At 49.9% G+C, this 25,281-nt stretch overlaps 1 protein-coding gene across 1 annotated transcript in view; it reads left to right on the top strand.

Moving 5' to 3' along the window:
- Nucleotides 1-3,683: 3,683 nt before the first annotated feature.
- The window catches only part of PKD1 (polycystin 1, transient receptor potential channel interacting), a 99,584-nt gene continuing 77,986 nt past the window's right edge, over nt 3,684-25,281 (top strand). Inside the window, 1 exon segment of the mRNA XM_030001267.2 lies at nt 3,684-4,043. Within this exon segment, the coding sequence (XP_029857127.1) occupies nt 3,790-4,043 (254 nt within the window). The 5' untranslated portion in view covers nt 3,684-3,789.

Consider the following 25,281-nt stretch of genomic DNA (forward strand, 5'->3'; position numbering starts at 1 on the left):
ACAAAATGTTTTCGGAAAGTAAATTCTCACATACATTAAGTACCATGCCAAGGACTGAAATTGGATGCTGTCAGGCTTCTTATTTAAGGTTTGTGCAGCATTTGGATAAGGGAAGCCAGAGCCCCAGCTAATATCACCCCTTTGGTTTCAGCGGGACAATACACATACCTAAAACCATGCAGGTGCTTAGGGACTTGGTGCTTAGGGACTTTGTTGGATCGGGAGCGTCCTGGATCAAGCACACTGGGTAGAGCAGGGATGCGGTGAGCAGCTCTGGAGGTGTAACACAGGCTTCGTAACCCGCAGTGGTGTACACCCAGCGCTAGCGGGTCAGTCTCTTGTTCCCTAGGGAATCCTACATGCCCGAAATCACAAGTGGCTTAAAAAATCCTACGTGATTCAAAACCAAAATGACTCTCACCCTTGGCTAATCGTCCTCCTCTTTCCTGAGCTTTTGAAGGTTACCGTGTGCCTGAGGTGGAGGCAGCTCAGCAACGATCAGCTATTTTCTCTTGGGCAAAGGAAAGATGCCCGCGTTTCGCCTGCTTGCAGGAGCCGGGGCTCGTGGGACCACAGCAGCCATCACACGGCGCACGGTGAAAACCCATGACCTGGCCCCAAAGCGAGTGCGCGCACACAGGCATCCGCACGCGGGACGACTCCAGCGAGGGTGTTTTGCACCGACAGACAAGTTTTAGGCAAGGCCAGCCACCGAGAGAGGCAAACATGCCCCCCCGGCCCTCCTCTCCCCCAGGTCTATTCTCAGAAGAGGAACAGCGGGGGTAGTAAGCTCTGAGGCTCCCGTCAATTCGTCTGGTACCACCCCGAACAATTGTTCTGGCTCCCTGCTGCTTGCACTCTTCGGATGCTTGCGGACAGCTAGCATGTCTCTCTCCCACCCCTTTTTGTTGTGGTTCCTCCCTTGAAAGCTGCCAGGCAGATTTCCTGAGCCCGCCAGTTGACAGGCCCCCACTGACACAATGCCTGCTGTAGAGTGTCAGGACGGCAGCTCCCCAGCATGCTCGCCGTTGGAGCACCGTGGAGTGGGGAACACACCGGGGAGCGGCAAAAGCCGGCGGAGGCGAGGGATGCAGCCCCGAGGGGCGGCGGGAGCTCTGGACAGAAGGCAGCCCTGCTCAGCTGTGCACACTGCTTCGGACAAGTACAAAATGCCCCTCACCCTGGTATCGGGGCGGCTGTCTGTTCGAGGGGTGCAACCTCTCTGCTGGGGGGTGACTCACCTGTTCGGTGGAGGGGCAGCACGACTCACAGAGGTGCTGGCCAGACAGCACTTCCAGAGGTTTTCATAAAGACGGTAATTGCTGAAACAGCCATCACTGAACAGACTGTGGCTTCAGTTTTGCAGGTGGGCAGTCCATGGGGACTCCCAAGGACACTTGCAGGCTTGATGCCAAGGCTGAGCTGGAGTGATGTGCTGCACTGAACTTAAATGTTACATATGAGTATTTTAAAGGGTGTGAGTGGCTGCAAGAATTAATGGAATTGCATAAAGGAAGAGCAAGATGCTCTTGTTTTCATTTAGCAAAAACCCTCATGACAGTTTTGTCTGGATCAGCAAATCTCAGAAGGAGAAAGTGCCTTTGGTTGGCACTTCAGATATCAGCCCCCCCGAGCAGAACAGTCCCTGTCTCTGGAGGATGTGCAGGATTTACCGCTCTGTCTTGGGGTCCATGCCTCTCTCAAATGTTCCTTCCCAGGGAAGCATTGGGCACTGTGCACCGATCCGCTGCTTCCCTCAAATCTCCTCCATCTTTCTGTGGGTCAGACAGCCTCCGGCAGCTTGCTGTCTAGGGCCAGGCTTTCACCTCTCACACAGGCTACCACACATACACGTTTGTTGTGTTTATGGTGAGAAATCCCTGCTCGGATGGACAGGAACCACCGGCTCTGGTTTGCAGAGTGAGTGATCCGGCACTGAACAAGTTCAAAAACAACTTCTTCCGTGTTTTATTTGAGCTTCCTTGTATCGTCTTCCCCTCTGCTGATGGCTGGGGCCACGTTCCGTATGTACCATCACACGATAACACAGCACGTATTAAAGACCAACAAATTAGGATCCCTGTAAAATTATCAGCTATCACACCTTCTTCTCCACTGCTTTCAAACAGGGCTGGGTTTGGTTTTGGACATGCCCTCTGTAAGGACAGAATCATGCTTCGTTTGGTTGTATATAGACTTTATTTTAGTCATATTCTTCAGTCACTTTAAACTAGAACCAGTTCAAATCCCTGAGGAGCCATTGGATCCCTGAGGAGCCATAATACAATGACAGGATTGACCTCACTAGGTCTGGCCCAGTCTGAACCATGGCCAGTGCCTTAGGCCAGCGCAGGGTGCAAGTGGCATTGAAACCCGATGACTTTGCTATGGTTAGCATTAAAAATACACACTGAAAAGTACCTGTCTTGTTCTTCATCTCTCTCCAAGATATCCGAATTACCTACTGTGCTGTAGGTGTGTAACGCACACCGTACCCTGCAACTCTTACTGGATTCAGCAGGCTTGCAGTGGCCTCAGGAATGGGCACCAGCTGCGGGAACTCAGTGCCAAAAAGCCTTCAAGGAGGGTGCAGGTGCGTGCTCGTGCTCCCCTCTGCCCATCGCCCGTGTGTGCAGAGGAGGGAAGGCTCCCCCCTCTAATTTTGAGACAACCAAAGCTCTATCCAGCAGAACTCCACGCTCCATTGCCGGCCCTGTCAGGTTTCCGAGATGCTCCCACCAGGATACCCCCTGCTCCCCAGGATGCCCCATGCCCCTGGGGGATGGCCCTGCTCCTCGGGATGCTCCTGCTCCCCCAGCAATGCCCCTGCCCCCCAGGACTCCTCTACCCCTCGGGAACTGCTTGCTTCCAGGACCCCCCTGCTCCCTGGGATCCACTTGATCGTGGGACCCCCCTGCCTCACGGGATCCCCCTGCCCCTGGGATCCGCTTGCTTCTGGGACCCCCTTGAACCCCGGGATCCGTTTCCTCCCTGGACTCCCCTCCCCCCGGGACCTGCTTGCTCCTGGGACACCCCTGCCCCCCCGGGACCCCTCTGTCCCCCAGGATCCGCTTGCTCCCAGGACCCCCCTGCCTCATGGGATCGCCCTGCCCCCCAGGATCCGCTTGCTCCTGGGACCCCCCTGCTCCCTGGGATCCCTCTGCCCCCTGGGATCCACTTGCTCCCGGGACCCCCCCTGCCCCCGGGACCCCTCTGCCCTCCTGGGATCTGCTTGCTCCCGGGACCCCCCCTTGAACCCCAGGATTCGCTTCCTCCCTGGACTCCCCTCTCCCCAGGACCTGCTTGCTCCCGGGACCCCCCGGCCCCCCCTCCGGGGCCGGCCGGGCTTGGGCTTGGGCTTGGGCTTGGGGGGGGACGGCCGCGCTGCGGGGGCGGCCCGGGCGGGCGGCGGGGCTGGAGCGGCGCCGGGTTTCCGCCGGGCGGGAGGCGGAGCGGGGAGGCGGCGGCCGCGGCCCGGGCGGAGCGCAGAGCCGAGCGGCGCCGGGCCGGGCCGCGCCGGGCCGGGGGGGGGGGGCTCGTCAGCGCGGCGTGGAGCGGGAGCCCCAACGGGCCGGGCCGGGCCGGGCCGGGCCGGGCGCCGCCGCCGCCGCCGAGCCAGCGCGCAGCGCCAGCCCTTGCGGGGGGAGGCCGCCATGCCGGGCGGGCGCTGAGGCGGGCGGCGCGGAGGGTGCGCGGAGCGTCGCGGCGGAGCGGGGCGGGGCGCGGCCGGGCCCGGCCGGCCGGCCGGGGGAGCGGCGGGTCGGGGCCATGCCATGCCCGTAGGGAGAGATGCCTTTTGGAAATGGAGACACTGGATCACAGCGCAAACATGGCGTCCCCGCGGCGCGGCTGCCCCTCTCGGGCTGGTGCCTGCTCTGCTCCCTGCTGTGCGGGGGGCTGGCGGCGGCCCGGGAGCCCCCGGCCCCCGCCTGCCAGCCCTGCGCCGCCGACTGTACCTGCGCCGGCCCCGCCTGCCTCGTCAACTGCTCTGCCCGCGGGATGGAGCGCCCGGGGACCGGCGTCCCTCCCGCCGCCACGGCGCTGTGAGTACGGCGGGGCGCGGCGGGCCCGGGGCGGCGGGCGGCGGGGCCGGGGGCGGCGGGGCGGGCGGGCGGTCGCGGCTCGGCCGCCCGGCGCTGTCGTTCGTCCTCCGGTATTTCCTGGCGCGTTGTTTTGCGTTGGGCCGGGACGGAGATGGGACGCGTGACAGCGGGGACAAACATGGAGACGCGGCAGAAAGTTTGCCGTCAGCCTGCCGGGTCGGACGCGGGCAGAAGTGGCCCGCGCGAAGAAAAAGGGGAAAGCGGCTCCAAGTTTTCGGCAGCTTCAGCTGGGGTAGGGCTAGCGCGGCGGGGCCGATGGCCCCCAGAAGGCACGGCCGTGGGGATGCGCTCGGCTCCGCAGCTGGAGAAGCGTTTTCAGGATTTCGGCCCATCTCGTAACGTCGCTCGCGTCCTGCCAAGAGTTGGCAACCCGCGGGGCACGCAGGGTAACACCGGCGTGGGAGATGGGAGGCGGCCCGGCAGGTACCTGGGGCAAAACCGTAGGGTAACCTTCCCCGTGGGTAGGTCGAAGAGAGGCGGGGGGCTGCTGCGCCTCGCCGGGGGGCCCGGAGGTTTTGTGCCGGGGGGTTAATTCCTGAGGTTCTGGGGGAAATGGCAGGAGGAGACCGGTGTCGGGAAGTCAGCAGTTGGATGTGGTTTAAACACTCTTCTCCTAACAGCAAACCCGAAAGACTCAAGTAACGGGTTCAAATAAAAATGTCTCCGTGAAAGTGCTGGGTTGGGATGACAGTTGTGTTTGTGTCCAGATGCTGATTTTGTTGTTTCGGGATAATCGGTCGGAAAGGCGTGTTTTTTGGAGGGGCATTAGAATGGTCCAGGTGCACAGTCACTTGAATGAAGTTACTGTATGATGCAAAAAACAGACTTAGGGAAAAAGTGTTTTGTTTTTTTTTTTTTAATTTCTTTTTGAACCTAAATTTGTTTGCCTTAGGGAGCAACTTCTCTGTTCTTGAGGAGACAAAAGCATCGAGTGATTCATGTAGGAGAGATGACGTGGGGCCCAGCACAGTAGAAGAATCTCACATGAACTAATTTCTACTGGTATTTCAATAAGTTAAGGGTCTGCTTTTCTATTCGGATATTCTTAACTGAGTTTCCACTTTTTAGCGTCAATATAGATTAAGAGATGTTGCAGAAGTTGCCAAGTACTGCAGTAAACGTTAAACGGTAGGTCGGCAAGATGTATCTAGGCTAACTTCAGGAAAATGTCTCTCAATCCTGCAGACAAGGTGTTTTCCAACTCTTTTCTTACAAGATACATTTAGACTTTTCCAAACAAACTAGCCATTGCTTGTTCCAGAAAGTCCCTAACTGGGAAAGACTAATGTTTATTAAGGGGTTTCTGACATTGCGTTATCTGTTGTCAGTTAGACATGGGGATCTGCAGCTCTGGAGGCTGAATGTGCCATTGTGACAGAGGTGGAATGTGCCAGCGCTTCGCTGGTCACTTGTAGAGCAGCCTTCTGAAGACTGTGATGATAAGTCCTTCATTTGGCTTTTTAAGGATTTGGGGTTATTACAGTGCGTTTCTAGGATTATTAATTTTGGTAGTAAGTGTTTGAGACTGTTTATATTATTGTTGTTCAGAGGCGTTGAGTTGTAAAAGCTCCCAGAACGTTTTGGATTAGATCCTATTATGCAATGACAAATTGAAGTTGGACATAAAGCTCTTGCAGGTCAACAAAACAAAGTGTCGGGAATATGGGGAGGGGAAATCCACTAAAGCAAATGGACTGAAACGGCAGGATAGTGTTACTGACATCTTCCTCTGATTTCGATGGAGAAATGTTTGTTTACAGCACTGTTGAGAGCATATGTGGTAAGAGGAAGAGCTTTCCTCCGCTGAGGGACAATTGTCTTTGGAATTCAGACTGTAGAGTCATCTTTGTCAGCCAGCAGATCATGTTGTGTGTACAGTCACGACTCAGCTGAAAAAGTGTGTGCTGGTAATATTCTGATGACTGGTATAAGATGTGCTGAACTGGTCTGCTGTGGCACATGGATTTCCTTTGGGGAGACGTTTACTGCCCTGTTTGACCTCCTGATGATGGGAAAGAAGGCATGTGTACTTATGTCGTCATTATAACCATGAAAGATTTACAGATTCAATTTTGTCAGGATGAGAGGGACTCTGGCTCATGACACAGTGAAGTTATGCAAGCAGTTTTGTCTATTCATTTCATGTTCCCTTTATTGAACACTGACAGATAAAGTAAATAATGCTTTTAATGATTGCTGTCTATTCTCTCATTAGAGGAAAGCTTTTTTTTTAATATCTCAACAAAACTTTTTTTTTAGTTAGTCTGAAATGAAAACAGCCTTTAAGAAGGCCAAGTTCAGAAAATTACCAATGCCAAAGCTCCCTGATTCTGTGGCAGGCATGCTAGCAGGATTCTGTGCTAGCAGTTGCACGCAGCAAATATGATACCGTACCTCTAGCTGTAGAAGTAAGGCCTAGGAAATTAATTCCTCGTATCCGACATTATAGGTGTAGCAACTTTGAAGAAATAAATGCCAACTTTGGCAGCACTGTTACTAGGAGTACAGAAGAAATGCCCCATCCAAAGAATCACTAAGGAAATAAGCTCTGCTGCTTGCAGACGCTACATACCTAGCTGGAAGCAGTCTCCAGGCAGACCGAACGGGAATATTGGCCCCCTCCCGTTGCCAGAGTCGGGTTCTTGAAGTGTAACGCAAAGTCTGGCTGGAATCAAGAGCAAAGTCTGTTTTTCCAAATAATCTGCAGTGCGCAACATAAAAAACTATACTTCAAGAGCAACACGCTTCAAGTGGCAGCATTTGCACTTCTGAGTTCCTCCATCTGAGAAATGCTCTGATCTGATGTCTTTTCAAGTGCTCTGCTTTCAGGGCTACCAGATTTTGTTCTCATTTACTTTTTGAGACTTAGATATTTCATGAGCTGGTATCATTTCTTTCATTCCTCAACTGGAAATAAACCTCATAAAGATTTTCTGACTTTCCCTTGCAAATATTGACTATTTCTGACGCATCTTTAGTAACCTGGTAGTTTTCAAGTGGAGATTAGAGTCTCAGCTGAAAAGACTAGAGTTGAGACTCCCTTATTTTTCCTTCATTATTGTGGAATACTATTTGTGGATGGGTAAGAAGGAGAAGCTGAATTCAGAGAAGCTCTGCTATTGCCACACTCCTGCAGAAGCAGAAGCTTTGCAGATTTGGGGGTCATAACTTTTATCCAAAACCCAGCGGGGTTTTTTTGTGGGTTTGGCAGTGAGCCCTGGGGTTATACTGCCTAGCCGGTGACTTCACCTAAGCAAACCTTCTTAAAATAAACAGATTTTATGATTCAGGAACCTACAGTCTGTGATATTTTAAATTTCAAGACTTGGCAATGATCGGTAGATTTTGGTATTGTTATGTGATGCAGTAAAAGCCGTTTCAAGGCTCAAGGTGTCTTCAAAAGCTGTGGGAAAAAATATTCCCATTAAAACTAAAATCCAGTTCGGGTAAAACCACAAGCAGTGGAGTGTCTGTACAGTAATGTCCAGTCCACAAAGGCAAAATAGCTTTACTGCTGTTCCTAGAAAAAATTTAAACAGCCTGGAATGTCATTCTTACAAGAAGCCGTATCCCCAGCAAAAACAAGGCTGTGTTTCTCTTTTGTAAGACGTTTTGGAGGGAGAAAAAGGCCCAAATGAGGTGCTAGATAAATATTTTGCAAACGAGATTAATTCAGCCTGTGGAAGGGACCAATCACATAAGCAAATTGTATCTATAGTTTAAGCACTAAACAAGGAGGCAATTCTGCATTATTCTATCAGAGCATAATGGTCTCTGGTGTTAGTGAAGTGTCACCATAATGCTGTTACAGCAATGGCATAAGCAGAAGGTCTGCGTTGTTTATTGTGTTCCTTCCTAAAGCTTCAGAGAAATTTGAGTGCTGTTCCCATGACTGAGAAACTTACCCTTTTTAAAATTAAAACTTTAGGGTTTTTTGTTGGTGTTTAAAAACGTCCTGCTAGGTGAGAAGAGGCATCCCCCAGAGAGGTGGGCATTTGGAGGCGTTCCTGCTCTGTGGCAAAAGTTGCAATTAAATAATCCCGAGCAGCATCAAGGTCTCTCACTTCCTTGACATTAGCCCAGCATTAAAAGATTTTGCGATTTGCAGTTCAGCGCAGCCAAACCTACAAACCCTGGTAGTGACCGAAAACCACACATTAAGAAACTGTAGCTAAACATCTCACAGCCCCACTGGGCAGAGGGAAGACCTGCTGTCTGAATGCCCGCTCCTGACCCTAGTCAGATGTTAGGAGAAGGGAACACCGTGTCTCTGCTCACCTCATCTTTTGGGGTTCCTTTGACATCTGGTGTATTTTTTTACCAGGTACTGTTTGCATTGATTTTTTCCCTGTATTTCCTGCAATTTTTAAGTTTATTGGTGGTGTCTTTCTGTGTGTGGCTTTTTCCCTGTTGGAGCGAACAGCTTCTCCTGCTGGCAAGCCCCCACCGGGTCTCTCTCGCGTTTCACCCAGCTGCTTTCATTCTGCTCTCACAAAGAGGGGTTTTAAAAAGAAAATCACTCAAATCAGAAGGTAGGGTGAAATGGGCTCATATGGTTTGTTAATACTTCTCTGCTTGCCATTTAATGGGATTCCTTGTTTTATCTCTTGTCATGCCGCGTTTTCCACGCTGTGGTTTCCATAATGCATTTCTGCGTCATCGTTTCTCCATTTTTTCAAGCTTTGTTGTCCTTTGATCGTTGCAGTTCAGCTTGATTTAGTGTCTTGTCTCTTATTTACCCCACATGTCCCCAAACATTTCTCTGAGTTGTAATAAGTGAATAAGAAAGTAAGCGGGAGTGAAGAAGTACAGCTCAGGAGCAAAGATGTGCTTTCCAGTGCCAGGGTGGAGTGGGCTGGGAGCTGCACAGACAGAGGTTCTTGCTCTTACCGTGAGGAAAGTGCAGGGGGGTGTGTGGGGGACATGGCACTTGTGAATTAGTCCCTCCCTAGCCAACAGCACAATTTAGGCAGTCGCTGTCAGGCTCAAAGAGAAAATTTGTGTCTCTTCCACAGTGGAAAGTTGGCAGCTCCGCTCGTGGGCTGCACTTACGACGCGACTGCTATTCGGAGGAATGGCTGCTACCCCACATCAGCCCACCCTTCTCTCCAGGCCTTGCTGAGATCAGGCTTAAATGCTGGAAAGCTGCAGCAACTGCTGGGCTGCAGAGCTCCCCTTGCAGCTTCTGCCACCTACACGAACACGCTCTGCCGAAGGTCACTGCCTGTCCCGACGGGAGGATGAGCGTGTCAAATCAGACCTCCCTGGCCCTTATTTCTTAACCTGCCTCTGCATTAGAGTTGGCTTGTTTTTCATATTGAAGGACTGTTGTTTACTTAGACACTGAGGCTAAGTTGGCACCTCTGTTTGCCAAAACTAAAAATGTCGAATTGAAATATAACGTTAGCTTTTGCTTTGCAAAGGGCACAAAAAGCAAAAACCATGTGATTACAGCCATTCCCATTTTTTTAAAGGACAGCTATCATCAGGAGAGCATCAACAACGTGCAAGTTGACCATCTGTAGCATTTGTGGTATATTATGGGAACCATGACCAGTAAACAGATTCTGTCCTCACTTTCCAGCTCCTCCTTTTCCCTCAAAAAATTGCATACATTTTGATGATGTGCTACCACTGGATTTAAACAGAGATAATCAAAAGAAAGCGTAATATTTGTCAGTCAGCTGTTTCTGCCAGTCTAACAGTAAAAATAGTTTCTCTCAGGTTAGGAACAAGTGTATCTCTGGCTTCTTGGCATCAGGCCTATTAAAAACTTCAATAAGCTGAGATTGGCAACAAAGTTTCAGATGTGACATAGGGTCTTGTGTTACTGTGTTTAATCCAGCATCATTTTTAATTAGTAACCCGTGTTAAGATAGTGTGATCCGCTGGTTTGGTAACAGTACTCGATGGAAGGAAATGACGATGTTCACTTTGTGGTAATGAATCTCCCACCTCTGGTATTTTTCAGTCGTGGTGCATGTGTGTTAACCGTGTGGCCCTGCTTTACCTCCCGTCTGGGGTCTACGGGCTGCCCTCCGGCAGTGTGGTGTTGGGAGACGACGGGACTCTTCTCTCTGCCTGCTGCAGGCGTGCTGGCGTGTGCTCTTGAGCATCGTCAGGAGAAGGCTATACTCACCCTGACAGCAGACACAGTCTGCAGCAGCTCTTGCTTTTGACGAGCCTGCAGGACGATCTGTAGTGACATGAATTCTGGATCCAAGCCAGGGCTCAACCAGCCTGTTCCTATTCATTTGAAACTGTACCTGGACACCATACCATGCCCTTTTTTCTTCTAGTGACAGCTGGGCAACTTGTATTCTGCCCGCCTATACAGACAGCTCCTTGTATCAAGAAACACATCTGGCTCTGTGCAATACTATTTTGCATGTCTGTGATGAAGTTGTGAGGTCTAATCACTGGTTTGAAACTGCGACTTCCACGGTGGAGTCTGTAGCCCTGGCTAGAGCCTGTGCCCACCTCCTTGGACAGACATCGCTAATGGTACTTGCAGATCCACAGTGACGGCCTCTTCGCAACTCCATTGCAACATCTCCTGGCCGGACCTCGGCCCTGGCTCCTGCAGGATCCGTGCTGCTTTGGGCTCCTCTAGCAGGGAGGAGGACTACTGCGGATCCAGAAGCAAAAGAGCAGTTTTCCTTGCCACTTCGGCTGAGACAGGCAGCGAAGCCTCTTCTTCCTCTCCCTGGTGGGGGGTCTTGTATGGGATTCTGTAAACACCTTTCCCTGCTCAGGCAAGGGACACGGGTCCTGCTGGGAACGGGTTAAATAGGTTCTGCTACAGCAAATGCTTCTTTGTCAGGGAGAGGTGGGAGTGGCTCTCTAAAAAGAGGATCTAGGGTGTGGGTTGAGTCCTCCTGAGGGAGGAACCCGAGGAACAGCTAAGCCTGGGAAAGCGAGAGCCCAGACAGATTGTGTTGGCCAAAGTTGTTAGTTTCTCTCTCAAAGCCACGCCTCGGGAAGGGGGTGGAGTGAGTCCGGCCTGAAACATGCAGATTTTGTTTTAGGTCAGGTTGGTGAAAGCATCCGTGTCTAGTCCCATTAGGGACCGCACGTGTGATTCTTGCTGTGCTGCAAACAGACCCAAGGTGGTTAGCTCGTGGGTGGCGGGAATACGCTGTGAACACAGAGCTGTGAGTCGAGGGGATGCGTCCTTTTACCGTGTTGCAGTGATGGGAGCACATGGGTCCCTCTAATAGCTGGAAAAAAACCCCAAGATCGTTCCTTTTTGTGTATTTATTTTTGTAGGGCAACCTCGTGTTGCTTGAAAGAGCACTACAGAAGTGGCTATTTTTGTACTTCTCTGTTCATCTGCTTGCCTCACAGCTGGGCTGGTTGTGCTTTAGGGGTGGAATACAGCTTAGCTTTTCCAAGTGTGGCTCGGAAAAAACAGATGTTTCAGTTCCTGTCTCCACTGCCGATGCTCCCATATGCCACATTTCCAACAGTAGGACATCAGTGCTGGCACACAGGGCCTGGACTGTGCACGGGGGAGGCCCTGCGGGGCTCTTTGGCTCTCCAGTGTCTGCGTGCTCTTTGTGGAGCTGTCGGGAGGGCTGGCCACACAAGCGTTAACTTCGAGGGGAAGCACATGGCTCCTCGTCAGCACCTGCCTGCAGCCCAGTCCCGGCACCCTGGCGTCTTGCTGGCAACGGGGACCAGCGGGCTGTCAGTACGGGAATGTTCACGGGTTTTGCCTCATGGGTTGCTTCTGTGCTATTGCTTAATGGCTTTCACATGCAGAGGCTGCGTAGCTGTTTGGGAGCAGAGAACCATCTGAGCCATGCTCTTCAGCCAGTGCCAGGCAGTCTGTGGGGTGATAAGAATAATAATCACAGGCCCCATCCTGCGATGCGTGCTCCCAGTGCAGAGTGTGCGTGCTGCATTTCCTCTCCTGGGGCTTAGAGAGCTGAGGGAACAGTTGGAAACCACAATGAGATACAGAGTAGAGAGTCTGTGAGAAAAGCATTGCAGCCACATTCCCTCTCCTTAGCTATGTTTTTTACTGCATCAGACACCTCTGTTTAAGCTGCATTTCTTCCTCAGAAAGAGGAGCAGGACAGGGTTTTTGGGACAGTGTCTTGTCACCCACAGACAGATGCTTGCACGGGAGCCTCGTGAAGACCTTGTGAAAGGGTCTGTCCTCTGCCTGAGCCGGTGCAGACAGCATTTTGTGCTGCCTGGAGTGTGGAGCTGGCCCTCGGCAGAGAGTTGTGTTTTACCCCTCCCCAGATGAAAAGGATTGGAAAGCCTTTTGGAAAGAGTGAGTTTTCGAAAGAAGGGGTTTGGATATGGAAAGAGCAATCAACTGGCACCTTTAATATTTTGTACTGCTGTACCACCTCTGGGATCTCATAGCTTAGGCACAGTGCAGACACAGCAAAGAGACAGCTCTTACCCAAGACCTGCATGTGGTCCACGCAATCCTGCAAAAGCATAAACTTGGAATATGGGCACTTGCCTTTGAGGTGTTAGCAGAGCTGCTGCCATTCTGGTCTCATAAATGATTCCAGCAGGCCATTTAGTGACTCCTCAGTGATTTGTGTCATGAAGCTGCCCTTGCACCTAAGCATAGCACAATTAAAAAGAAATCTTCTCCTATTTCCTAAAACAAAACAAAGCAGTCATCTGAAATACAATGCTGGGTGATTCCCTGGGAGAAGAGTTTCCATTGGAAAATACCTTGGCTCCTGACCAACCTGCTGTAAAGCAGTTGTAGAGGGCAGCTCATTATCGCTACCTGGGTGATTTTCTAGGAGAGGACTGTTACATAAGCAACAAGTTGGTGAAGCCATTAGTCAGGATCCCTTCTCAGCTACTTCACTACATGGTAAAAAAAAAAAAGGTTCCCTGTCCTCCCGGACTCAGGAGGCGACTGCAAGTAGAGAGCCACTGAAATGAACGGAGTGACGTTGGCCAGAGATTCATAAGTAATGAATTAAATCTGTGCAGAGCAAAGGTTTCTATCAGAGTGTGGGAACGTTATTTTACTCCTACAGAGGGAAAACATGAAGTCACTGGCTTTATAGACTGAACTCTGCCTAGATTTGCAGCCTCTGATTGCATGGATCAGTGCAGTTTGTATCAGAAGTCTTAAAAAATTTAGTAGACAAAACTGAGGTGGTAAGACAAAAGCTACAAGGGGCTAAGGGTTAGACTGTGTTAGTCTTTCAGTTGCATTAAGAAAATTCACTGTAGCTAATATATGTGGTGGATTGTGTTCATACCAGCACTAAGTAATGGCTTTACTTAAGGAAAAGAAAAAAAGAAAACTGCTGCCCCTTTGTGCAGTAAAGCTGTTACAGGGCATAGCACATGTTAGGACAGCACCATGGAAACAAAGCTTAAGCTGTCTGGGTGGTACTCGAGGCTCTGCTAGACTGACAGAACACAATTCCCAAGTTTTAATTTAGAGAGAAGACACACCCCATTTTTTGCAGGGAGTGCCAGGAGCATCACTGATTCTTGAATCTGTGTTTCATACAACACAAAATAACTTCAGTAGCCCAACAGCCAGACCCAGACCCTCAGCCCTCACTGCTTTCCCTCTTGTCACTCATTGCATCCAGCAATTAGCCATTTCTTGAAAAGCTCTCTGCCTTTCAAGTGCTTGTAGGAGAGTAAACTGTCAAGGTAGCAATGTCACTGTCCTTGGATAATTTAGTTTCTGATTACATGCACAGATTGTGTCTGATACAGCCACAAATTTAAGTTGCATTACCTTGGATTTGCTTTGCGCTGAGTGTAGTGACCCACATTATGCAGCCAGTCAGATTAGAGTATTACTTTCTGGCATAATTTAGAATTTGCAGTGCTTAAAGAGTTAATTACAGCTAGCCATCAGATCTCTGAAACAAGCCAGCAAAGCCCACTGCTGCATTCTGTCTTCCTGTGGATTAGCTGTGACACGTCCAAGCCTGTAGCTTGATCCCATAACTTCAGAGAGAATTGGGAGAGGAGACTAAGTTTGGAAATTAATCTCCAACACCCCCAGTCCCACAGGATGCAAAGCTTCCTCTGAAGTAAATGCACTCTCTAGCTGCTTGGGAAAGACATATCATAAGTCATCGGGGTCTTTTGAGAGCGTGCAGCCCTGTTCCAGATCCTCTCCTCTTGCAGGTGATTGTTCTGATCAGCAACATCAAGCACCTTTTCCTTCCTGTGCAGACTGACCACAACTCCTGTTCATTCCCATAGAGAGGGGAAGTGGCAGTGGAGCTGGTGTTTATTGGCTTGCTCTGCAGTTCTGGAAGTTGCTAAATTCTGCAGCAGCCATGGAGGCTGTGTACAGCGTGCTTAAGGCCAGGACTCACTTCCCCCTCTGTCCTTCTGCCCTCCGCAATCAGGGAATTGAAGTGCATACCTTAGTTTGGGAAGAAAGCCGAGCTACTGGGGGCAGTGTTGTCTAGCAGCTGGAACACAGAGGGGAAAGCGGGACTTCTTGGTTTTGTTTTCAGTTCTGACCCTGGTTGTGTGGATTGGGCTGTCATTGATTCATCTGCACTCAGTCTCCCCTGTCTGAGCAATGGGGCTGGTGCTTCCTGCCTCGCGGGAGTATTGTAGTGGTTATTTATGGGAATTAAATGCTTGTGGAGGGCTTAAATGCCTGGTTGCTGGATAAATGCCCTGGATTTCTAATTCCTACTTGCCTGGTGCTCCTTGTGAGAAGGCAGCAAAACATTATCCTATACCAACTCTTGGGAAGCTGAATCTTCACTCTGAGCAAGGTAAAGGACAGGGCAGCAAAACACACATGCACACTCATTTTGACAGGCTTATCGGTAACCTTGGTCCTGCCTTCCGACCCCTGCTTGTGCTTCAACCTCTTGCCATCGTCCTCTGAACTAAACCTTGTGCTTTGCTGGTACGTACTGTGTGGCAGGTACCGGAGCCAGCAGGATCTCACTGTGCTATCATAGCTAGAGAACCATTCGTTTTTCTTTTAAAGCATCTGAAAAAAAGAAAAGTTTTGTTTTCTGCCCAACTTTATTTTTTGTTTCAAGGCAGTGCCATCAGTTTCCCAAACAGAGACATCCCAGCCCCAAATGGGAAGTCAGCGCTGACTCCATTCCAGGGTGCCAGCTCCTGAGAGAAACGTGGCTGCTCCCTGTGGGCTCCTCGGAGCAGAAGGACATGGGGCCGGGAGCGTTTTCCTCACCAGGAGCAGCCTGGGGAAAGACACTGTGTAGCCCCAGGCCGCCTGTACAGAGATGGATGTGCATGGCCAGAGCTGTGCTGCTGGGACAAGATGGCCCCCCACAGCAGGCCTATGGCCATGCTTGTGGACCTTGCTCCCCTTGGCGGAGAGCGAGGACTAGCATGGCTCTCGAGTTCTGCCAGCACCTCCGCTCTTTCTCCTTCAGCCGGGAACCATTTTACGTCAGCCAGGAACCATTTTACCTCAGCCAGGCGCCATTTTACTTCAACCAGGCGCCACTTTACCTCAGCCAGGCGCCATTTTAATCTCACCGGCTGCCATATTACTTCAGCTGTGAGGCAGCTTCTCCTCTCTTGTGCTATTTTCCCCCTCAGGTCAGGCAGCCCACACCTCAGGGGATCTGGCAGGCTGGTCTCTGTAGTGTTAGCAGTCCGACCCTGTTTCTCAGCCCCAGGCAGCCCTCCTGGGGCAGGCAGCCTGTGCCCATCACGGCGCTCGGCAGCAGCGTGGTCTCGCAGATGGGCCCTCTGGAAACGCGGGTTTTGTCTGGGCTTGGGCAAACCCCTGCGCATCCATCTCCTCTCCTGCCTCGCACCTCTGCTGTCAGCACCCGTCGGGCACGCAGGGCCTTGGCGCTGCGTGAACCTCGCAGCGAGGCTGGGCTCAGCCTTGGGGAAGGGGTGCCATGAGCTGCCCCACGTCCCAGGCTGGGCGCCCTGCGGGGCTGAGCCGGCTGCCCTGCCTCGGGGCTGTGTTGCTGGGCCTGCTGACACCGCTGCGGTGCGGGTCCGGGATCAGGCAGTCGGTAGCTCTTGGCTGTGGTGCGTACTACAAGATCCCTGCTGTTAGTTGTTTGTTTAATGATGGCTGATTAGAGGGAGAGGAGACGGGCCCTTTCCTCCTCCTTAGGGGGTGTGTTTCGGTATTCCGACTGGGAGTTTGAGGATGTCTTGATCCTCTGCCTAATCAAACTCAGTGCAGGGCATGAAGAGCTGTGTCTGCTGCCCTGCTGCCACTGCAGCCTGGAGCCCAGCCCTCCAGAGTAAGGGGTTCTGTCTTTTACAATACGAAACATATTTCAGCAGCAGCATTTTTTTTCTTTATTGAATCTAGAGCAAAAAAGCCCTCAGCAGGAGCTTGAGCTTACTGTTGGGATGAGACACAGGCCTGTGGCAGGGATGGGTCCCAGTTCTCCTTCTGGCTGCAACTCAGCTTTTACACTTGTTTCTTTTAACTTCTTGGGGTCCTAATTCTTGCTGGCTCACGGGCTGTCTGGCAGTAGCAAAGCCGTCGTTGGCGGTCTATGGGAAAGATAAGAGTTCACAATCAGTGGCAGTGTGGGTGACAGAGGATCAGCACGGGGGCTAGCGTGAGTGTCTGGTGTGACCATGAGAACAGTCCCATCAGATTTATATTACTGAATTAATCTACAGAAGTGAAGAGCATGGGAGACTTGTGTTGTTTTACTCTGTGTCTGCGCAGGCCACAGAGAGATGAGAGTCTTGGCGTTGCAGCATCAGGTCCTGGCTTCTGCAGAGGAGTGTTTTAATCCTTCCCACCTACCCTTTCAGATGCACCATGTTGTGCTGAGCAAGGGCTGCTCTTAAATACCACCTGGCCGTCAGTATGTGGAGGCCATGAAATACCCTGGCTCTCATACTGCAAGGACAGGTTTCTGGGTCTTGGGATACTGGGTATCCACGTATTTCAGGTCTCCATATACAGTTTTAACTGGTGTCTCCCTGCCCTGAGTGTGCGCCATCAGGGTCCTGGTGTTGAACAGTCTAAGCAGACACCTGTTGTGGCTGCATGGGTGGCTCAGCGCCACTAATTGATGAAACCCAGGCATAGCAGTGGGAGCGCGAGAGCTGTTTACTCAGGTGTTGCTCTCCATGCCAGCGACTTTGGTGACAGGCGGTAGTGGCAAGTTGCTTTCAGCAAATGCCTGTAAAATTGTACAGTCCTTCTTCTCCTAGTGGGAGGAAATTCTGAACTTTTAATGTTGGATGCAAAGACTTTGTGTCCTGACAGCAGAGCAGACTTTCAGCAGGCCTCTTGCCTACTACTAGTCATCGAGTGATGAAGAAGCAGCTTTTCGTATGTTGAGGTATTGGAATGCCCAATTTAAAATGCAGAGGTTCAGTTGTATCTCTGTTGCATGGTACCATGGTATGTGTGGGCTTGCATAAAAGACCCAAAGCTCTAGGAATTGTTTTTTGTATGTGTTGTGCTTCGAGCCCTGGGCAGGATTGGGACCTCGTAGTGCTGGGTACTGTACACAAGCATACTGAATAACAGACCTTATCCTTAGGATCTTGCAATAAAAATAGACAAGGCAAAAGAAAAAGGAAGTCTTCCTGTTTTTCGGCTGGGTAAGGCTGTAAAAGCTTTATGCTCACAGAGTGAGGGAGTTGCCTGAGGTCATACAGGGAGTTTGTGTCCAAGCCCAGCACTGAGCCCTCCCAGTCTTCTGAGGTGCAGCTGAGTGTGATAAACATGTGGGCTTGCACGTGCACGTGGGGCCAATCTGACATGAAGATCTTGTAGTGTGAGATGACTTGCTGGGGGTGCACATGCATCTGGGCTTCCACTGGTCTGTAGCATCTTCAGGCTGGCAGAGCTGCATTCGCTGTCTTGTCTTGGTCCCAAAGGCAGTACGGCATGGCTTAGATGTGGTTCATTTCAGAGTGGGGAGAGCAACACCTAGTCATCGTATCCTTTCGCTGCCTTGTAAAGAGCTGTCCTTGCACTAGCCCCTGCTCCTGGTGTGCATGGAGGTCCTGCCTCTGCAGGCCTGTATAGACACTGTTCCTCCATGGTGACCTCCAGGAAGCAGGATTCATTTAGGTAAACTCAGTGTGACAAGAGAAACAACATTTCATCATGAATTTGTGCTGGGGTTCTGGATTAATCATTACTGCACTTAATGCGTTTTAACTCAAAGCTAGAACCATCCACATCACCTGACCACTCTGCAGGCAAAACCAGTGGGGTATCAGATTTTGGCATGGCTTTGCTACCCGGAACTGGGATTTCTGCGAGGCATGAGGGAATAGAGAGCAATGGTTAATAGGTAGGATGGAGTTAATCATTCGCTGAATTCCTTAGCTGCAAACTCTCTCCTCAGTATTTTTTTTTGGTGCATTGCTGGAAAGGAAATCGGGGTATGTGAAGCAAAACCATACTTAACAAGTCACAGTAGCCCTGGTGTGTGTAGGATTGCTTGCCTTTTGCTGAGGGTGGAGCTCCCCTGTGGCAGGAGATGCTTGAATAACCTGATAGAGCTGAGCAGTGCTGGGAAATTTGATATATCTGCACCTGTCACTTTGGATGCTTGGGCCAGAGATTGAAGGAGGAAATGTCTGGCCTTTCACCTGCCTGGTACCCAAGGCAAAGATCTGTATTTTTCTCTCAGCAGTCAGTGGCATCACCAACACCTCAAACAGAAGTGGGAAAACTTATCTTAATTAATGAAATAGCAAGGATGCAATTACTTACAAGAGTCCGGCCCTGCCAGCCAAAACATGAGTCAGCTACCTCTCATAAATCTTGAGATTAAAAATAAACCAAAGAAGGCCAAATGTTGTTGCCTTCTGGGATTTGAGCCTGAAGTCCCATGTAGGAGATGTTTGGAGGAATCTGTACTTCTCAATAAGGAGATGTAGAGGGAAAAAAAGACTTTAGCAACATAAAAGGGAAGAAAAAAGTAGAGGTTATTATTTAATGTCATGATTCCAGGAGACAGTTTTAGGGAACCCACCACTTCTTCTACAGCAAGGCTGAGTATATCTTCTAATTCCCTTTTTGGGGTAAAAGTGGGTCATCTAGAGCCACGTACCACGGGACCAGATACAGGAGTTGGTTAGAATTCAAGTGAGGTTGATACAGGCTTTGAGGTTGCTAAAGAGGCAGCTGAAATCTTGAGGGTCATTTTTGGAGGATTTGTCATGTGATCAGATGGATTGTATGACATTTCTGCTGTTTAGAGGTAAATATTTAATCTGTAGGTAACCCAAGGCTGAACTGAATACTGTACCGGACAGAGCTAGCCTTTGATCCAGGAATCTGAGTGTGCCTTCCTCTCCCTCCCAGCTCTGATTCACCTCCCAAACACCACTCAGACCTTGAGAAATTTTATCCCTGAGCTTCTGGCTTTTGCCTCTTTCTGAGGCAAAAGAGTGGTTGTAGAGTTGGGGATGGTGGTTACAGGGTGGTTTCAGACTTGGGGATGTGATGTGCCCAACTGTGACGGATCTACTGTCTTCCTTGGGAGCGCTGACTGGACCCAAGAGGTGTGACTGTAATTGGGACCTGCAGGTTCAGGATGTATTCAGTGGGTAGCACCAAATTCAAGTACTGTGAGGTATTTAATGGGAAGGGCAAGTTCCTCTATCTCACTCTTTGATTTCAGAGGTCTCTTCCATCCTTCCAGCCTCACCTTCTCCGCATGTTCAACAGGGCTATCTTACCAATATTTTTCTCATGCTTTCTCAGGACTCTGGTGAAAAATTGTGATTTGAAGCCTGATTCTGATCTGTCTCGTAGCAAAGATCACGGTGTTGTTCAGCTGAGTCCTGTAAACCCACGCCAGGAGTACATGGGTGGGAGAACAGATTAAGACTTTTCTGTGCCGGTAGAGCTTGTGAGCCTCCGAATGCCAAGTCTAACGGCTCGTGCCAGCCCCTGGGGTGTCTGCACATAATAGATGTGGATGGATTGTTTTTGTAGCTGATTGTTTCCAATTTGAAACTATACCCCCTAATCGCTCACTGTAAGTTACCAGGACTCCCCACGTGGAATCTCATTAGACAGCATAGTTAATGGCAGAGCAGAGGGAGCATTTAAAAGAGTGTTTGATGATATGTTGAACTAAGGAAGATTTGTCTAAGAGTACGTTAGATGGGGAAATCTTGCTGTAGTTCTATTCCCCACTTCTGAGCCAGCAGTTGTAGGATTGGGGCCGTCTTCATATCAAGAAAGGTAGATTATTACAAGAAAAGGATGGATTTAATTTGTTGACAGTTTCTTGCATGGCATTTTTGAGACTTTTAAGATCCCAGGTAGGATGAGCATGCTGCCTGTTTCCAGGATCCTCTGGGAGCTGCTGTTGTGCAGGGAGGGGCTCCTGGAACCAGCTCTGTGGTTATATTTCTTGCAAAGTCTCTCCCATTTCTTTCCATGCCATTAGTGATGTTCCCAACCCAGTTAGCCTCCGCCATTAAGATGAAGCCACAGTCTGTCAAGGAGGGGGAGAGGTCATGGAAGGAGAATTCTGAAATCACCCGAATCCACAGTTCAGAGACATCCAGTTGCGAAAGACTTTTCCTGGTAGGGGAAAGTGTTGGTTCCACAGGGTGTTTCATAAACCGCTGCCTGCTTCCTGGGCCTGTCCCTGTCCCTGCTGCCAGACTCTGGCCAGTTAAGTGCATGCAGTCAACCAGAGTCTGCTGGTCACTTTTCAGAAAAAAAAAAAGGGGGGGGGGGAGAAAATCCCCAACCTTTTGGAAGCACAGGGTGAAATCTTGCTTTCAGAAGCATTGCTGCAAATGCAGAAGAGCCTTGCTAAGTCAGGAAAGGTTCTGCAGCTCTTTGCTGAGGGCTGAAGCTAGCCTCATGGGAAGAGTCACCTTCCTCCTTTAACTTCTGTAGTGGCAACCTGTAGCTCTTCATCTTTTTCCTTCTGCCATTCTGTCTTACACTGCCACATCAGTTGCACTTTATCTGAAAAAAGCCATAGCTACACACCCCTTTTGCTCACTGAATGAGGGAATGCAGCAGCTTGTCCCTACACTGCTTCAATCACAGATTTGCTGGTGAACTCTTATCCCTGCTCTGCATACATCCAGCACACTGTTTATCACTCACCTCTTACTCTGCTGCTCTGTTTGGCTCTCCTGTCTGCTATGACAGGCAGATGGAGCAAAAAAAAGCCAAATGAGAAAAATAACCCAGTTGGTGTTAGTCACGCTGCAGAATGCATTAGCAGTTCAATAATGGCCTTAAATACCTAGTGGGATCCAATTTAAACCCATAAAAGTGAGGAAGTCCGGACTTGGAGCCTGTTCTTCTACCTGTCCAAGCAGCCACGCATGTAGTAGCTGTGGCACAAGCAGCCTAGGAAGGCATTGGGATTTTTTTTTACTCCATTAAACAATTGTCATTTGTTTCCAAGGATTTGATTTTATTGCTCCTCCTATTTCACACAGCAGGAAATTAAAAAAACCCCAAACACACAAGAAACAGATGCAAATTTTTATTTGCTCAAATTATGCTGCATGTAGGAGCTGGGGCTCCAGGTAGCTTCACAAAAATGTCATAATATTTGATGATTCTGAATGTAATAAAAATATATTAAATCCCTGCTCAGGCATCTGAGACCAGGAGATCTGCCTTTGTGTGATATGTGGGAACACTAGTCACAAGCACAAACCCCTTTCTGCATTTACAAGCCAGGCCTGAGCATGGGCAAGTAGTGGTTATCTGGCTTCTAGTGCATTGCCTTCCCTCTTCACTTCATCTGCTGTAAACCTTGGCATGATCCCTCTACCTTAGGCGGCTTCCAAACCCCATAGGAGCTGGGGAGCTGGCCTGCTTATGAAGGACCCAAAATGCCTAATAAATTTCAGAGTCAACCCTCACTCTCCTTGAGCGTCTCCTTTGGAGGATATCAGAAGAGTCTCAGCCTTGGCGAGGAGCGAGGACAGAGCTTTGCGAACGTCCTGCCGCATCTCTGAGCAGCGCAGCAGCAGCCAGCCCTCGTGCGGGTCCCTCCGTGTGTGTGTGCATGCGTGTGCTAATGGGGAGGACTCTGCAGTAGGAAGCGTTTGCCAGACATGGCAGGCAGCTCTTGGAGTTTTCTTGGCAGGAGGGTGTGGAAAATGTTGGAAAGGAAGAACAGAGCAAAGGCAGTCTGTAGCTCGGTCTGCCTCGAGATCAGACGTGTGTGCGAGGCTGGGGAGCTCTGCATCACACGCTCCCCGCTCCCTCTGCCTGTATGAAATCCCTCTTCATTTGCTGCTATACTTACAATCCCTACATGCTCCTAATTTTATTTTATTTTATTTTGAGGGAAACAGTAGTTCTTTGACAGCCTTCTGAGGGATGAGATGGGACAGACAGACTACTTATTGGGAAAAGCCTCAGGGTCTTTGTCTTCCTGAACCCACCAACTAACACAAAGCACAGCTTCCAGCAAGTCTAAGCTGCTATTTGTATTGAGAGACAGAGAGGGGTGCAATCAGCGTGGGTTGACGCTGTTTGAATAGGCATGACTGGGCAGCGATCCCAGCATGACTTAGCCGAATAAGGGGCTGTTTTTGTCTTTTAGCGCGTGACCCAGGACCTTTTCTGACCACAGGTGCCCGGGCCGTGGTTTGCCCGTCTGCTGGAAAGCAGCATTCCCAGCAGCTCTGCTCTCCCAGGCACGCACAAGGTGCCCGGCAGTCTGTCGGGGCAGCACAGCCCTGCGTTGGCTGGGGGACGGCACAGTCATGCTGCCCTGTTGGCTGCTGCTAAAGACAGGGAGCTCCAGCATTTGTCATTATTCCAGAGAGATCAGGGTTTAGTCTTGTGAGCAGAAAGCAGCATCTCTCCTCTGACAGATATTCAGGGAGCAGACCGTGGATCAGAGTCTACCTTTCCTCACATCAGCAACATGACGGAGGATTCAGTTCTTGCTCTGTGGCATCCCTTTCCTAGTGCACTGGCGATTCTTCTTTCCATCTTGAACTCTGCTTTAAGGCTGGATTGCACCCTTAAAGAGCAGTGGCTGTATTTCAGTGCTGGATTATATAATCCCTGTGCACAGATCATGCTTCAGTGAGTTAAGTTGGTAATGTCCTTTTGGATACGAGAGGAAGAGGGGTGCTATGGAAACGTAACTTGTTATTATTATATGGGAATGAAATTTGTTATTTGGCTCTTCTGCCTCAGTTTGTGATTACACCACAGAGCAATTTTTAGCCTTGGCAAAAAGGTGATTTAACATGAGACCAAAGATGCAGCTTAACTTGGTGTCTACCATAAATCCTGAGAAACGATGATGCCCTCTGAGGCTCAGTGTGCCTTGAGAACTGGGCAAACTTTCTTTCTGCCAGCAGAGCTGATGTAAGGTCTGAGTTATGAATGTGATACTTCTTGACATTGCTGTGGTGTCCAAAGATTACCAAGGATGTTTACTGAAACCCTCCAGAGCCTCTGTATGGAGCCTAAGAAGGGATCAGACTGAATTTACATGTCCTGCTGTGCCAAGCCGGCTCTTGGTAGCCTTCCAGTCTCTGCGGTACTTGGAGCAGAGGCAGCGGATGGTGCTAGCAGGGCACAGAGCACGCTGGTGCCCGCTTTGCCTGCCACACAGCACGGGAGAGTGGGCCACATGCCTCCGCTTGTTGGGGGACTCTGTCCTTAGTATTTTATTGGGCTTGGCATTGCTTGGGTTCATGCTCTTCTTTCCATTTTAAACAAAGCAAATTTACTGGTGGTTTGTATTTACCACTAACACCCTCTTACACAATCACCCTTGTGGTTTTTTATCTTCAGCTTATGAAGAATAGAGTAATTTTGTATTTAATCATTAAATTGAGACATAGTCCAAGACAGTTGCCTGAACCTGAAGCGAAGCATCAGCCTCCCCAAAGACTCCTCAACCAGCACTGTCAGTGATTCACTTTCGGTAGCACTGTGCCAGAGAGGGGACTTAACTTTGGGTTTCTGTTTTACACAACAGAAAATGAAACAACAACAAAATCAATTTGTTTACAGTAGAAAAAAAATATCTATGAAGTGGAAGGGGGTGACTTTTTTTTTTTTTTAATTTGTCTGTGTCTGCTCCAGTGACATTTGCCCTGTTGGGTCTCTGATGGTTCATTTCTCCTTTCTTGGTGTGTGCTTTGACAACTGTGTGATGTGCAGTGGCTGTGAGTGTTAGCAGTAAATGCCTGTTGTTAAGGTGAATCGTCAGAGGACCTGTGCTTGAGAACTTTGGAGAAAACCTGAACTGAGGAAGATTTAAGCTGACTAATCAAGAAAAGATTTCTGAGAGGAAGAATCAGCTCCTGGGGTAAGCCCCTTTGCTGCAGCCATTTGAAGCTGGAGTGGAGGAGAGACCAGGCAGGCTGAGCTGGGGCAGACCTTCATCTACCCACGCTCTGTTCCCTGTGAGCCTTCGGCACCTCAGCTCCGCCCTGGGTCACTTCAGTGAGGGGCCAGGTGGGAGCACCATGGGGTGCTGAGCCCCTGAGCCACTGTGTCAGTCCCAGCACACGCTTGCTTGGGGAGGAGACAATAATTTAACAGGTTTTACAGTTTGGTGTGCCTGTACATACTGACCTGGGAAAGAAACGTCTCTCGGCTTTGCAGATGAAAATTAAAAAAGAAAACTACAGTAGTATAGGCTGCCGTTGGTGAGGTTCACCCCTGGGCACAAAGCCAGCACAAACACGGCCCATGAAACCACTTCAGCCTTATTCTGAGGTCTTGAGGGGGACAGGAGTGTTTCACAGGCTTTGTTCTGGTCTTGTACATGGGGGAATGCTTAACCCTGGCTAGCTGAACCACAGCAGTCTTCGCCTGGGACTCTTCATCAGGGCTGTGGCACATGGTATCTTGAGCAGACGCAGAAGGCAAACTGGACTCTGGGATGTCTGTCCCCTGCCTGTTCTTGCTAATATAATTAAGAAATTGGGGGGAAAAAGCATTGCAAAAACTGCAGGAAAGGGGTGCTTGCCAGAAATAAAGAATAATTAAAGAAAGACGGTGGCTGTAGTAGAAGAAAAAATGCTGATTATGAATCATCAACTGTCCATGACTTTCCTGCTGTAAAAGGTTGAATGGTCCAGTCTGTGTATTTGTGCTGGCAGTGAGGGATCTCTACAATAACAGCCATACCCTGTTTAGCTTTGCTACTATTTGGAGGATCTGTGCCAGGACTTATTGGAATTCCCCAGGCAGGCATTTAGAAGATCTTTTAAAACTGGGGGGGGAGGGGGGGGGGCTGTGGGA

This window comes from Aquila chrysaetos, chromosome 25 (genome assembly GCF_900496995.4).
Source record: "Aquila chrysaetos chrysaetos chromosome 25, bAquChr1.4, whole genome shotgun sequence".
Taxonomy (NCBI): domain Eukaryota; kingdom Metazoa; phylum Chordata; class Aves; order Accipitriformes; family Accipitridae; genus Aquila; species Aquila chrysaetos.